The 16,492-nt window shown below is 44.1% G+C and overlaps 1 protein-coding gene across 2 annotated transcripts in view; it reads right to left on the reverse strand.

Annotated features, from left to right (window-relative positions):
* Positions 1 to 16,492, reverse strand: part of VIPR1 (vasoactive intestinal peptide receptor 1) — a 498,950-nt gene that overhangs the window by 230,467 nt on the left and 251,991 nt on the right. For both annotated transcript variants that reach the window (XM_082258025.1, XM_082258024.1), the window contains exon 3: positions 2,410 to 2,523. In XM_082258025.1, the coding sequence (XP_082114151.1) occupies positions 2,410 to 2,523 (114 nt within the window). The remainder of the gene's footprint in view (positions 1 to 2,409; positions 2,524 to 16,492) is intronic.

A 16,492-nucleotide genomic window follows, 5' to 3' on the forward strand; every position in this document is an offset into this window, starting at 1 on the left:
GGTTGGTGTGTTGCTTATGCTCCGGGAAACCCCATTCGTGCACAGAAGCCTGAGGGATCGGGCACATGGACAGATGTGCCACAGGGCTCTCTCTGTATCCAAGCCCTGCAGCACATCCTCGTACATGCAGGATGTAGGGAGAAATTCTTGCCTAGGCAAAATTGCAGAAGTGCTGCTTTGCAGCACAAATAAAGCTCTTACAAAATATACAGTATATATACAGTGGTTATTGTAACCAAACGGCAACCCCACAATGTGCTTGTGTGCTTCCGTCAGAATACCGCTTCCTTCAATCTTGACCATAGATATCAGATATTCTAGCCGCCCCAATACAAAACTAGCCGAGACTAGCTTGTATAAGATCTGGAACATTTATTGAACAAACTAACACCGTATATATACCACACCAGGTCAGGTGCCTAATTACATTATCATATGCAGATGAAATTGTGTACAGAAATATAATTAACATATCTAAGGAAAAACCAACACAAACAGTATTCTACTTTCCCACTAGCAACTAATAGATGACAGTGATTTATTTAACTTGAGCTAATTAACTAGAAAACTTGATGTCATTGAGCTTGTGAAGTACAATGCACATTATTATAAGTGTAAACACATCCCCACAGTAGACAATAGGTGAGTTAATCACAACAATGTGTGGAAGACAGGTGGTTGAGCTGATATTAGCATCTGCCATGAGTCTGACTGTGCGCAGCAGTCCCTTATTGGCAATAGACAGCTAGGCCTTTAACATGGATCCTAGGCCTAGAGTCCCAGAGTCTGCCTTGGGGAGATGTGGACTTGAATCCAAAGTAACATTACTCCAAGGGTCCCCCCAGCATACACCCCACAAAGAGCAGTGTTCCCTCGCAAGCCAGGGCCCATAGTCGGTAGGCAAGAGACTAGCCTGCAGTCCCATTCAAAAGCCTGTCCTGAGTGAGCTTGTCACAGGTATAGAAAAGAATAACGGCCCTGTAAATTAATCCCATTTTGCGGCTTTGCAGCCTGAAATGAAGGCAGACACATTTTTTGACTTTATCCAGCTGTATTTACTCACTGCAACTTAAAACCTTTAAGTGAAAGATATACAGCGCCTTGAAAAAGTATTCCTACCCCTTGAAATTTTCTACATTTTGTCATGTTACAACCAAAAACGTAAATGTATTTTATTGGGATTTTATGTCATAGACCAACACAAAGTGGCACATATTCCATTGTGAAGTGGAAAGAAAATGATAAATGGTTTTAGAAATGTTTTTACAAATAAAATGTGTGAAAAGTGTGGCGTGCATTTGTATTCACCCCCCTTTACTCTGATACCCCTAACACCTATGTGTAATTTAATCTCAGTATAAATACAGCTGTTCTGTGAAGCCCTCAGAGGTTTGTTAGAGAACCTTAGTGAAAACACAGCATCATGAAGGCCAAGGAACACACCAGACAGGTCAGAGATAAAGTTGTGTAGAGGTTTAAAGCAGGGTTAGGTTATAAAAAATATCCCAAACGTTGAACATCTCACAGAGCGCTGTTCAATCCATCACTGGAAAATAGAAATAGCATGGCACAACTGCAACCTACCAAGAAATGGCCGTCCACCTAAACTGACAGGCCGGCAAGGAGAGCATTCATCAGAGGAGCAGCCAAGAGGCCCATGGTAACTCTGGAGGAGCTGCAGAGATCCACAGCTCAGGTGGGAGAATCTGTCCACAGGACAACTATTAGTCGTGACTCCACAAATCTGCCCTTTATGGAAGAGTGGCAAGAAGAAAGCCATTGGTGAAAGAAAACTAAAAGAAGTCCCGTTTGTGAGAAGCCATGTGGGGGGACAAACATGTGAATGAGACCAAAGTTCAACCTTTTGGCCTAAAAACAAAACGCTATGTGTGGCGGAAAACTAACACTGCACATCACCCTGAACACACCATGCCCACCATGAAACATGGTGGTGGCAGCACCATGTTGTGGGGATGCTTTTCTTCAGCAGGGACAGGGAAGCTGATGGGAAGATGGATGGAGCCAAACACAGGACAATCTTAGAAGAAAACCTGTTAGAGTCTCCAAAAGACTTGAGACTGGGGCGGAGGTTCACCTTCCAGCAGGACTACATTTATGTTTTCGGTTGTAACAGGACAACATTTCAAGGGGTATGAATACTTTTTCAAGGCACTGTAACACCAACACGTAAAAAAAATAAAAATAAAAACAATTTGCTAATTCTCTGACTTAGCATGAGAAGCCTTCTGATCCTCTGTTTTTCAGACTTTAGAGGCAATGCCCTTTCTGACCCCCCTGGGGAGAAACGTGTGCAGCAGCCATTCCTTGTCCAATCAGAACACCTTTATTGGCCAACCAAGCCATTGCTCAGATAGCACATCAGCAAAACGACCATAGGAATCGACTCACCATTCACGGTACCGGAAGTGAACATGCTAAAGTATCCAGGACATTGCAACACGACAACCTCTCCGACCGATGCCGATGGCCAGCACGTAATGTTATCCCAAGTTCTCTTACACACTGAAAAAAAAAAGAGAAGTCAATTAAAGTAGAATGATCATTGCAAGACTGCACCTCACATAACCCATGTCAGTACTAGGTGGCATTTACATGGACCTCCTGCATTGGGTTTATTTATCCACTTGCCTACCGGGCACCCCCGGGCACCCCCCCCCCTCCTGCCCAGGCCATTTGCCATTTTCACTTTGAGTGTGCAGCAGGTAAATGCACAGCCCAGCGGGGACTGGTGGTGGGGTGGAATTAAAACTTCTGCACATGGCCGCAAGAGTTACCAGGAGTAACAGGTAGATCATAAATCACTCCACTCAACCTGTACAAATCAATGGTTAGGGAACCATGTATATCTGTGTAGCCCTGTTTTGTTATTTTACTCAATAAGTAAGCAATCGCGTCCCACAGCTTACAGGAGAAACAAACATCTGACCACATCCTGTGGTCTATGTCGAGCTTGACGAGGCTTGCATGCTTCAGCAACATTTTTGGTATCTATGTACATACTTTTCACAGTACGGTGCAAACAACATATAACAGAGGTATAGCTTTACCTAAAGCAGGACATGCAAAACTATTGTAACATTACAGGAGGTCACCCATCCTTACATGCTTACTTTTTTCAAAAATAAATTATGACGACATGTCTATAAAAATACAGTAATAAGTACTTTGCATCTTGCTGGGAGTAGCTGGCATTCTGATTCTCTTTACGCTCTGTCCATAAAATGTTTGAGCAATGTTTACGTGTTTACAAGCGTACAGCACTAATGCTGCCTATTGGTTGCTAGGATGCAGGTGGCTATTGCTGGCTGGCATCCTTTGTTGCTAGGACACAGGCAGCTATTGCTGCCTAGCATCCTTTGTTTCAAGAACACCAGGTGGCTGTTGAAGCCTAGCCCCGCCCCTTCATTGTAAGGATGCAGGTGGCTATTGCAGCCTAGTGTTTTTGGTTACTGGGACTACATAGCTAGGCCGTAGCTAGCATCCTTAGATGCTAGCACACATTAGGCCATTGCCACTAAGCATATTCCTTTACTAGAACACAGGTGGCTATTGCCTTGTTTATTATTCTGTTGCTAGGATGCAGGTGTCTATTGCCATCTAGCATGCTTCGTTGCTAGGATGCCAGTGGCTATTGCAGACTAGCATGCATAGTTGCTAGGATGCAGGTTGCTATTGCCATCTAGTAAACTTCATTGCTAGGATGCCGGTGGTTATTGCTATCTAGCATGCTTCGTTGCCAGGATGCAGGTGGCTATTACCGTCTAGCATGCTCTGTTGCTAGGATGTAGGTGGCTACTGCCATCTAGCATGCTTCTATGCTAGAATGCAGGTGGCTATTGCCATCTAGCATGCTCGGTTGCTAGGATGCAGGTGGCTATTGCCATCTAGCATGCTTCTTTGCTAGAATGCAGGTGGCTATTGCTATCTAGCATGTTTCATTGCTAGGATGCCGGTGGTTATTGCAACTGAGCATTGTCAATTGCTAGGACACAGGCAGCTATTGCCATCTATCCTATTGAGTTGTTAGGATGCAGGTGGCTCTTGTCGTCTAGCTTCTTCAGTTGCCGGGATGCAGGCAGCTATTGTTGTCTGGTGTCCTCCGTTGCTAAGGCATAGGTGGCTTTTGTACGCCAATAGGAAAGGAAAAGGAGATAGACTTTGGGCCCTTTCATTCAGGCTGTCCAATCAGGTCCGTTTTTCAGGTGGACCTGATCAGACCTTGCACTCTGATCTGATCCTGTCCACAAAATCCAGACGGATGGTGGTCCTATTTTCAATCCGTCTGGCGGATCGGATATGATAGGATGAAAATGAACAGGCGGTCCGTTTTCTGTGACGTTCTCCATTGAGCTAAGACGTACCAAGCGGATTCCGGAGGTGCCCGTGTGAAAGGGGCCTTTATCTGCTAATTTGCTTGATTTTCTTGGATATATCAGGTTGCATGCACACGGCTGTATGAAAATACAGCAACTAGTACTCTGGGTTTTGCGGGCAGGAGCTGGCAGCATGATCCTGCATAAAAATGCTCTATATGCTGTTATATGTAAATTTGAGTAACAATTATGTGCATACAAATCATACAGTGTTACTGCAGCCTATTGATTGCTAGGAAACAAGGAGCCATTGCTACCTAGAATCCTTCATTGCTAGGATGTAGGCGGCTATTGCTGGCTGGCATCTTCAGTTGCTAGGAAGTAGGCAGTTATTGCTGGCTAGCATCCTATGTCGATAGGATAAGGGTGGCCATTGTGGCATAGCATCCTCTATTGTTCAGACGCAGGTGGCTATAACACCTAACATCTTCAGTTGCTAGCATACAGGCAGCAGGTGGCTATTGCAGTCTACAATTCTTAGCTTCTAGGAAGCAGAAAGCCATTGCCACCTTGCACCCTCTGTTGCAACCTAATGTTCTCCATTATTAGGACTCAGTTTCTAGGATACCGGTGGCTACTGCCTCCTAGTGTCCTATGATGCTAGGATGCAGATGGTCATTGCCATCTAATGTATTCTGTTGCTAGGATGCAGGTGTCTATTACTGCCTAGAATTCTCAGTTGCTAAGACGCAGGTGGCTATTGCTACTTAACATGCTCATTTGCTAGGATGCAGGTAGCTATTGCAGTCTAGCATCCTCCATTACATGACTCAGTTGCCAAGACACTACTGGCTACTGCCGCCTAGCATCCTTTGATGCTAGGATGCAGGTGGTCTTTGCCATCTAATGTATTCTGTTGCTAGGATGCAGGTGGCTATTACCGCCTAGAATTCTCAGTTGCTAAGATGCAGGTGGCTATTGCTACTTAACATGCTCAGTTGCTAGGATGCAGGTAGCTATTGCAGTCTAGCATCCTCCATTACATGACTCAGTTGCCAAGACACTACTGGCTACTGCCGCCTAGCATCCTTTGATGCTAGGATGCAGGTGGTCATTGCCATCTAATATATTCTGTTGCTAGGATGCAGGTGGCTATTACTGCCTAGATTTCTCAGTTGCTAAGATGCAGGTGGCTATTGCTACTTAACATGCTCAGTTGCTAGGATGCAGGTAGCTATTGCAGTCTAGCATCCTCCATTACAAGACTTAATTGCTAAGACACTAGTGGCTACTGTCACCTAGCATCCTATGATGCTAGGATGCAGGTGGTCATTGCTATCTAATGTATTCTGTTGCTAGGATGCAAGTGGCTATTACTGCCTAGATTTCTCAGTTGCTAAGATGCAGGTGGCTATTGTTACTCAACATGCTCAGTTTCTAGGATGCAGGTAGCTATTGCAGTCTATCATCCTCCATTACAAGACTTAGTTGCTAAGACACTAGTTGATATTGCAACCTAGCATCCTATGATGCTAGGATGCAGGTGGTCATTGCCATCTAATGTATTCTGTTGCTAGGATGCAGGTGGCTATTATTGCCTAGGTTGCTAAGATGCAGGTGGCTATTGCTACTTAACATGTTCAGTTTCTAGGATGCAGGTAGCTATTGCAGTCTATCATCCTCCATTACAAGAATTAGTTGCTAAGACACTAGTTGTTATTGCAACCTAGCATCCTATGATGCTAGGATGCAGGTCGTCATTGCCATCTAATGTATTCTGTTGCTAGGATGCAGGTGGCTATTATTGCCTAGGTTGCTAAGATGCAGGTGGCTATTGCTACTTAACATGCTCAGTTGCTAGGATGCAGGTAGCTATTGCAGTCTAGCATCCTCCATTACAAGACTTAGTTGCCAAGACACTAGTGGCAACTGCCGCCTAGGATCCTTTGATGCTAGGATGCAGGTAATCATTGCTGTCTAATGTATTCTGTTGCTAGGATGCAGGTGGCTATTACTGTATAAAATACTCAGTTGCTAGGATGCAGGTGGCTATAGCTACTTAACATGCTCAGTTGCTAGGATGCAGGCAGAAGGTCCATTACAAGACTCAGATGCAGGTAACCATTGCTGTCTAATGTATTCTGTTGCTAGGATGCAAGTGGCTATTGACACTAATGCCCCGTACACACGTGCAGATTATCTGAAGACTTTTGTCTTCAGATTTACCTTTTCTATGTAGTGCAAGGGCCTGCCGGATTGCATACAAATTGAAAGTGTTTAGGTTTGACCTCATATTATATGGTTTTGGTAAGTCTACAGACAAAAGTCTTCAGATAATCTGCACGTGTGTACCGGGCATTAGCTGCTGGGATACAGGAAACCATTGCTACCTAGCGTCCTCCATTTGAGGCCCTTCTACTCTTAATACGGTCCATACGTAGAACCTCAGATGCAGGTTTTTCTAATTTTTTTGTGAATTTTAATGCAGTGCAAGATTACTGATCTTTATGCACCTGTGTACATGTGCCCATAAAAACAATACATTACCACTTAGATCAGTATTTAAAAAAAAGGCTTACTGAACACTGCATTTTTAATGTCTGCATGCATGATCCCTGAAATAATCTAAGATTTGTTAACAGTGCGCTTTTTACCCATTTTTGCTTAAGAATCCTTGTCACAATTAGTTACCGTTGCTACACTTGCATTCTATGTTCAAGCTTTTACACAGCAAACGGAATTTGTAAAGAAGCAGCTGTTTCTATCCTAGCAAACAAATACAATATTACTAAAGATAAAACAGCTAAAACATCTCTGTTCATGTGGAACAAAGATGGTTCTATGTATGCAGACGGCCCATAGGCACAGATAGCATCTCCGTAGAGACCCCCCAAGCTGCAGATTAAGCCGGCCATACGTTCTTCCCCTGAGGATGCAAAACCAATACAATGTGTTTTTTAAGCAGATAGAACTGTTAGCGATAGACAGATAGTAAGAAAGCGTGTCCATCTAAGAAAATCTATTTATTTCTTTTTTTTAAATTACGAACGATTTTTATTAGAGCACAATGTACAGACACAATCATCGCAACTACTACGGTCACCTTCTTCTTCTATCCTTTGCTCCCTCACTCATATCTTTAATCTCTTCCTTTCTACTGGCACCTTCCCCCTTCCATCTAAAGCATGCACAGATCATCCACATACTTAAAGCGGAGTTTCGGCCTCGGACATGATTTTATTAATAAAAATACCCCCGGAACAGTCAGGGCTAGTACGTTCCATAATGGATAGCCTCTGAACTGTCCCGGGTTGCACTTATCTTTTAGAAGAAATACTTACCTTGAAAATTTCTTCTCCAGCGCTGCCATCTCAGGTGTGGGCAGCTGAAGCCACAGCGTCCCTCTTTGTGTCCTCTTCCGTGTCCTCTTCGGTCCCACAATGCACTGCAGCGGCCCCGCCGTCACTTCCGGTGCAGGAGCGTCATCCCTGCACAGCTTCTGGGCATGCCAAGAAGCTGTTTAGCAGGGAATGACGCGTCTGCACCGGAAGTGACGGCGGGGCCGCTGCAGGCGCATTGATTCCTAGGAGCGATGACGTTCAGCTCCCAGGAGTCAATGCAAGGAGGAAGTGACGGCGCGGGCCGCGGCCGCAGAGGGAGGAAGTGGAAGAAAGGTGAGTATATTTTCTTCTATAATAAGGTAAGTGAACAAAAAAAATAAAGTCGTGATTATCCATTTGTTTTTTAGGTGACACTCAGCAAGCGGATGGCCCAAAATCGATTTTGTTGATTTTGAGGCCGGAACTCCGCTTTAATCACTTCTCCCTACTGGGCACTTTTACCCCCTTCCTGCTCATGCAAACACTGTACCCAACTGTCATTTTTATATATATATTTTTTTTTTACCAAAAATAGGGCTTTCCTTTGGCAGTATTTGATCACCACTGTTGCTAAAAAAAAAAAAAAGACCGAAAATTTGGGAACGTTTTTAATGAAAAAAAAAAATGTTTTTCTTCATTACTGTTATAAAATTTCTAAATAAGTTTTCTCCTTTACTGATGGGCACTGATGAGGAGTGCTTTCAGCTCCAAATTCAATCGTTGTCAAAAGCTTGTAGACTTACCCCCATAACATCTCTAAAGTTTGCCCCTTTTTAACGAATGAAACCACCAAACTACTCATTCACTCCCTTGTTATCTCTTGCATTGACTATTGCAACTCCCTCCTCATAGGCCTACCTCTCCAAAGGCGATCCCCTCTGCAGTCTATCATGAATGCTGTTACCAGACTCATCCACCTTAACAACCACTCAGTGCCTGCCACCCCTCTCCGCCAATCCCTACACTTGTTCCCGATTGCCCAGCAAATTAAAATAAAAATACTAACCACAACATACAAAGCCATTCACAACTCTGCCCCGATCACCAATCTTGCCTCCAAATATCACCCAAACTGTCTTCTGCACTTCTCTCAAGACCTCCTGCTCCAGCTTCCTTGCCTCCTCCTTCCATGCTTATCTCCAGGACTTCTCCAGAGCCTCTCCCATGCTCTGGAACTCCCTACTGTACCTTAATCAGTCCGGCTATCTCCTACTCTGGCTGTCTTTAGGCGATCCCTGAAAACATATCTCTTTAGGGAAGTCTATCACGCTCCCAACTAATCTTTAACCACTTTACCACCGGAGGATTTTGCTGTCTTACGTCTGGGACACTTTTTGTGATTCGGCACTGTGCGACTTTAACTGACAATTGCGCGGTCATGCAACGCCGTACCCAAAATACATTTACGTCCTTTTTTTCCCACAAACAGAGCTTTCTTTTGGTGGTATTTGATCACCTGTGCAATTTTTACTTTTTGCGCTATAAACAAAAAAAGAGCGAACATTTTGAAAAAACAACAATATTTTTCATATTTTTTATATGAAATTCCCCCCAAAAAAATATAAAAATCAAAATTTTTTTATCATTTTTGGCCAATTTGTTTTCCGCTACATATTTTTGGTAAAAAAAAAATCGCAATAAGCGTATTTTGATTGGTTTGCGCAAAAGTTATTGCGTTTACTAACTAAGGGAAAGATTTCTGTCATTTTTAGTGTTTTTTTTTTAACGAGTAATGGCGGCATTCTGCGATTTTTTTTGCGGGACTGCGACATTGCGGCGGACAGATCGGACCCTTGACTGACATTTTTGACACTTTTGAGGGTTCCAGTGACATTACTGCAGTAATCAGTGCTATACATATGCACTGTTACTGTAAAAATGCCACTGGCAAGGAAGGGGTTAATTTTATTGGAGAGGGAGGGGTTAATGTATGCCTGGTGCTTACTGACATGTGTGGGGGGAGGTGACTGAGTGACACAGGGACAGATCGCATGTTCAGCTATGCTGAACCCTGCAATCTGACCCTGCCTGTCGCTTAGGCGATCCGCCCGCTTTGTTTACACAAGCGGGCAGATCTCCAGACTCGATTCCCCGACGATCGGGGAAGAGCGGTGGTGATCGCCACCGCTCCTCCCCTGGCCCGACTCCCGCTGTGACCGAATACAGCGGGAGCGAGCCTCCGGCGGCGCGCGCGCGCCACCCACAAGGGGAGGAGTCGAGCGACGTAGGTCTACGTCGCTGGACGATAACGAGCCACATTGCCGCAGTAGCAGCAATGTGAGCGGTCGTTATGTGGTTAATCACTTCCATCAGCTCCCCCCCCCCACAGATCTAACCTTTTGAAACACTTGCCCCACCGTGTTAGATTATAATCTATTCTTAGCAAGGCCCCCTTAACCCTCTTGTATTTTACTGTAACTGTACTGCCTTCCTTTTTATATTGTAAAGCGCTGCGTAAACTATTGGCGCTATATAAATCCTGTATAATAAAAATTGTAAAGCGGACTCTGCATTCAAGATATACAATCAACAGAATTCTACACGTCTGGTAACACGGGTCAATAAATTTCCAAAATTTTAACCAAAAAGAGTGCGTAAAAGATAAAGTGTACAGTACCGTCGTGCAAAAACAATAAAAGTAAAAAACAAACAAAAATAAAATATAACCAAGAAAGTGTCACACTGAATACAATGAACATTGGGCTCAAAGTAATACATGTGTGAAAAAACATACGACGCATATGCATCAGGCCCCGTTCACACTGGGGCGATCCGACTTCCCGGGGCGACCTCACAGGTAGCGGTGCGCTGCTCGCACCACGACCTCGGAGCGGCCGGCACGGACTTCATAACATTGAAGTCAATGCAGGTCGCTCCAGGTCGCCCCAAAGAAGCTCAGGACCCTTTTTCTAAGTCGGAGCGACTTGTGTCGCTCCTATTAGAACGGGTCCACAGCTTCTCTATGCCAGGCGACCTACGGCGACCAGGTCGCCTGACAGGTCGCCCCAGTGTGAACGGTTACGCCAAGGTCAGGAGCTTACCCAAAAATAATATATAAGTATGCTCACTACCATAGTATATGCGGATGAAATATCACCAATTTTTCCCATTTTCGCTCAAAAATGTGGATAGTATCAAAAATAAAATGATTAATCATTTCTATCCGTTTGATTGCTCCCATCCTTTGTACAGTACATGCATTCCCTGAGAATAAGTCATTAATAAGAAGCTGCACATCATTGGGCCATTGATCTTTATTTGCAGGCACCAATTATTACTGTAAAGTAGATCTTTTCTTCACTTCCTAGTTTCATTGTAATAATATTTTTCCTGTGTAGGTCAATTTCTAATGCAATAGTCAGTGTGTTTCCTATAAGCTCAATGACATTACAGGTTTAACACATGCAGCACCGGTAGGGTCACACTTAGAGGGGGATTCCCCATTAGACAGTGGTAGGTGCGCTGTCTCAGCTCTACAAAATCTTTGGGACCAACCAAGGTGGGTGGGGAAGGGGGGAAGGAGAGTCTCTCACATCTGTCAAAACCCTATAATGAGAAATCAAGTTCAATCAAGGTCAAGATTTACCTGCTGGAACCTGGCATGAACCCTTGTCAACCCAAAAGTTCTGTTTCTTGACTCACAAGGGTGCCTTGAGCAAACACTTACCTGAATGACATGTGAACAGGGGCGTAACTACAGGGGTTGCAGGGGTCGCAATTGCAACCGGGCCTCATGCTCCAGGGGGCCTGTGCGGCTCCCCTGTACACCTGGATAGGAGGGGCTGTGGGGGCAGCATGTAGAGAAATCACTTTCCTCCTTTTTCCTCCTGTAGCTGCAGGAGGAAAATGGAGGAGATTGGTTCCCCCGCCACTCCTCCTATCCAGTTCACTTGTGTTCTGCTGTCTTTGAGCCCCTGTGCACTCCCCTGCCCCCCCCCCCCCTCCCACTGTGCTCCCTTTCCTCTCCTGCCGGCTGCTGCAGGGGATGTGTCACAATAGAGAACCAGGAAGGGGTCGGTAAATCTGTAATTTACCAGCTTCTTCCTTTTCTGAATGGACAGAGTCATAGTCAGTGACATTGTAAAAAAAAAAATAAAATGATAAAAAATAATACAATTAAAATACCAAAAAATAAAAACTACTGACAGCAGTGGGGGAACTTCCAGGATCGCAAAGATCACACTTGCAACCGGGCCCTGGCATTCCATCACGGTGGGGAGGCCCCAAGATGGCAGGAAGGGGGCCCACTGCAGAACTTGTGAAAGGGTCCCGCTGCTGGACCGTAATAAAGGGCCCTGCAAGGAGAGTAAAGGGCCCCAGGATCAGTGGGAAGAGCCCCAGGCTTGAAGGGAAGGGCCCTGGCCAGGGGTCCGGGGGGCCCTTCATGGTTTCTTGCACTGGGGCCCTGAAGGTTCTAGTTATGCCTGTGCATGTGAGGATAGCTGTGCACCTCCACAGAAAGACAAATGTGTCAGTATCTCACCCCCCTAAATCCTGTATGTTAAAAGGGTTGGGTTATGGTGGCTATGGGCTTGTTATGTTGAGTATATAGCAGTGCATCTCATAAAATTAGAATATCATCAAAAAATTAATTTATTTCAGTAATTCAATTCAAAAAGTGAAGCTCATATATTTTATATAGATGTGTTACACGCAGAGTGATCTATTTCAAGCATTTATTTCTTTTAATTTTGATGATTATGGCTTACAGCTAGTGAAAACCTAAAAAATTCAGTATCTCAGAAAATTAGATTGTTACATAAGACCAAAAAAAAAAAAAAAAGGATTATAATACAGAAATGTTGGCTTAGAGAAAAGTATGTCCATGTACAGTATAGTATGCACTCAATACTTGCTTGGGGCTCCTTTTGCATGAATTACTGCATCAATGTGGCGTGGCATGGAGGCGATCAGCCTGTGGCACTGCTGAGGTGTTATGGAAGCCCAGGTTGCTTTGATAGCGGCCTTCAGCTCATCTGCATTGTTGGGTCTGGTGTCTCTCCTCTTCCTCTTGACAATACCCTACAGATCCTCTATGGGGTTTAGGTCAGGCGAGTTTGCTGGACAATCAAGCACAGTGATACCATGATCATGTGACCAGGTATTGGTAGTTTTGGCAGTGTGGGCGGTGCCAAGTCCTGCTGGAAAATGAAATCAGCATCTCCATAAAGCTAATCAGCAGAGGGAAGCATGAAGTGCTCCAGAATTTCCTGCTAGAAGGCTGTGCTGACTTTGGACTTGATAAAACACAGTGGACCAACACCAGCAGAAGACATGGCTCCCCAAATCATCACAGACTGTGGGAACTTCACACTGGACCTCATGCAACTTGGATTCTGTGCCTCTACACTCCTCCTCCAGACTCTGGGACTTGATAAAATGCAACATTTTCCACAGTCTGTGATGATTTTGGGAGCCATGCCATCTGCTGGTGTTGGTCCACTGGGTTTTATCAAGTCCACATTTTCTGAGATACTGAATTTTGGGTTTTCACTAGCTGTAAGCCATTATCACCAAAATCAAAAGAAAGAAATATATCACTCTGTGTGCAACACATCTATATAAAATATAGGAGTTTCACTTTTTTAACCACTTTACCACCGGAGGATTTTGCTGTCTTACGTCTGGGCCACTTTTTGCGATTCGGCACTGTGCGACTTTAACTGACAATTGCACGGTCGTGCGACACCGTACCCAAACGAAATTTACATTTTTTTTCCCCACAAACAGAGCTTTCTTTTGGTGGTATTTGATCACCTGTGCGATTTTTACTTTTTGCGCTATAAACAAAAAAAGAGCGTAAATTTTGAAAAAATAACAATATTTTTCACATTTTTTATATGAAAATCCCCCCCAAAAAATGTAAAAATCAAAATTTTTTAAAATTTTTGGCCAATTTGTTTTCTGCTACCTATGTTTGGTAAAAAAATCACAATAAGTGTATTTTGATTGGTTTGCACAAAAGTTATTGCGTTTACTAACTAAGGGAAAGATTTATGTCATTTTTTGTGTTTTTTTTTTAACGAGTAATGGCGGCGATCTGCGATTTTCTTTGCGACATTGCGGCGGACAGATCGGACCCTTGACTGACATTTTTGACACTTTTGGGGGTACCAGTGACATTTCTACAGTAATGAGTGCTATATATATGCACTGTTACTGTAAAAATGACACTGGCAGGGAAGGGGTTAATTTTATTGGAGAGGGAGGGGTTAATGTATGCCTGGTGCTTACTAACGTGTGTGGGGGGAGGGGACTGTGTGACACAGGGACAGATCGCAGGTTCAGCTACGCTGAATCCTGCAATCTGACCCTGCCTGTCACTTAGGAGATCCGCCCGCTTGTGTTTACACAAGCGGGCGGATCTCCACACTCAATTCCACAACGATCGGGGAATAGCGGCGGCGATCGCCGCTGCTCCTCCCCTGGCCCGACTCCCGCTGTGACTGATTACAGTGGGAGCGAGCCTCCAGCGGAGCGCGCTGCCGAGAAAGGGGAGTGTCTGGCGACGTAGGTCTACGTCGCCAGACGATAACGAACCACTTTGCCGCAGTAGAGCTCGAGTGAGCAGACGGCAAGTGGTTAATTGAATTACTGAAATAAATTAACTTTTTGATGATATTCTAGTTTTATAAGATGCACCTGTAATCAAAATACAATATATATACTATATGACCAAAAAAGGTTGGGCTTGTTGGACTTCCAATTCCAAAACCATTAATAGGGAGCTGTCCCTTCTTCTGAGTTATATTAGCCTCCACCCTACTGGGAAGGGGTTCCATTCAGTTAAATGAACATTTAGGTCAATGTTGGATGAGAAGACCTGGCTCACAATAAGTTTTCCAGTCTATTCCAAAGGTGTTTAGTACAGTCAAGGCCATGGCTCTGAGCAGGAAATTAGAGTTCCTCTACCACGTCTTTATGGAGTTCGCATTGTGCACAGGAACAGTCAGACTGCATTCACACCCGAGTGTCGTGTTTTTGGGCATTTTTTCTGGCATTTTGTCTGGTGTTTTTTATGTATGTTTTTGATCATTTTTGCAAGTTTTTGTTCAGCGTTTTAATTTTTTTTTAAACAAATAAATTCTTTATTAGGCTCGGTTCACACTGCCACGACTTGGGATCCGACTTGTGAGAGCCCAAGTCGCGTGACATGTAAAATCCCATGTTAGTCAATGAAAGCTGTCTTAACACTACTAAATTCACTCTGACTTCAGAAAAGGTTCCTGTACTACTTCAAGGAGACTTCTATCCAACTTTTATTCTCTTCTATTCTATACTTTTATCAAAGTAATACTCAAGTCGCCTGGCAAAGTGGAACTGCAAGTCACACGACTTTCAGGTCGCGGCAGTGTGAACCGATTTGAATATCGCCTGATCATTCGACCACCGATTTATGAAAAAGTGTTCGCTGGTCGAAAACGTTGCCAACATACACGGGCCGAATATCGCCCGACCGTTGACCGCCGACCATCGAAACAGTGTTCAGCGTGATGATGTTCTACAGATTTCAAATGAACGACCTTAACACCAACGTATAGAATATCGTTCATTCGCAAACGAGACGACAGAATTTTTCGTTTTTTTTTCGTTCACACTATCGATATCGGTCATTGATGGCTGGGCATTAACGAGTAGAATATCGGCCGATCGTTCGCTGAACGGAAATTTTCAGCCGATTTTCTTATCGTGTATTCCGGCCATTAGAGTAGAGCATAAATGTGACATAATGACAATTATACAATAGGGTATATGCAATTACTCAAAAAAGCAGTAATAATTTCCATAGTAGCACAGAGAAGTCATACCAGCTAATGAACAAATATACAGGGAGGACATCAGTCCCTGAAAAAGAAAAAAAAAAAAAAAAACAGCTTATAGCATGTATACTTAAATACCTGCACATGTGCCGACACCCAGGACAATACTTGAAATAAGAACCCCGTCATTTCCCAGAGGGACAGTTGTCCCATTATTATTATTATTTAATTTTTTTTTATTAAAGCGGAGTTCCGGGCACAAAATCAATATTTTTTTTTTGTACCCGTCCGCTTCTACACCTTCACCTGAAAAGGAATTGGATAGTTAGGGTTTTTTTTTTTTTTATTTACTCACCTTGTAATTGAAGATCAAATATACTCACCTAGTCTTCACTTCCTCCCTCTGTGCCGCGGCTCCATCGTCACTTCCGGGCTTGCACTGATTCCTGGGAGCTGAACGTCATCGCTCCCAGGAATCAATGCGACGGCACCGGCCCCGCTCGTCACTTCCGGGCGACGCCGCATTCCCCTGCTAAACAGCTTCTAGGCATGCCCAGAAGCTGTGGAGGAATGCGGCGCCGCACCGGAAGTGACGAGAGGGGCCGGTGTTGTAAAATTTTGTCGCACCCGTGAAAAAAATCGGACCTCGTCACTTCCGGGGACAGAGCATCACAAAACAGCTGATGGGAGTCGTCCGTGCGCATGCGGAGTCGTCCGTGCGCATGCGGAGAAGACATTTTTCGAGGTTTGGCAAAATTATAACAGAGAGCGGACAGCTGACTGAGAGAAGGCGGGGCTGAGGTGGGACGGAAGACACCGCCGCGTCATCTGCAGAGCTGAATAGAGGAGGTGGGACGGAGGTGCGGCCGTGTAATAAATGCAGGACTTTAGCGACTCCTTGTTTTATTATCTTAAGCAATTATCGTATTATTTATCCTTAGGATTTCATTACATTTAGTATTTCTTATTTTGTATTATAGAAATACTAAATGTAATGAAATCCTAAGGATAAATAATA

This window comes from Pelophylax lessonae, assembly GCF_965119305.1.
Source record: "Pelophylax lessonae genome assembly, chromosome: 5".
Classification (NCBI taxonomy): domain Eukaryota; kingdom Metazoa; phylum Chordata; class Amphibia; order Anura; family Ranidae; genus Pelophylax; species Pelophylax lessonae.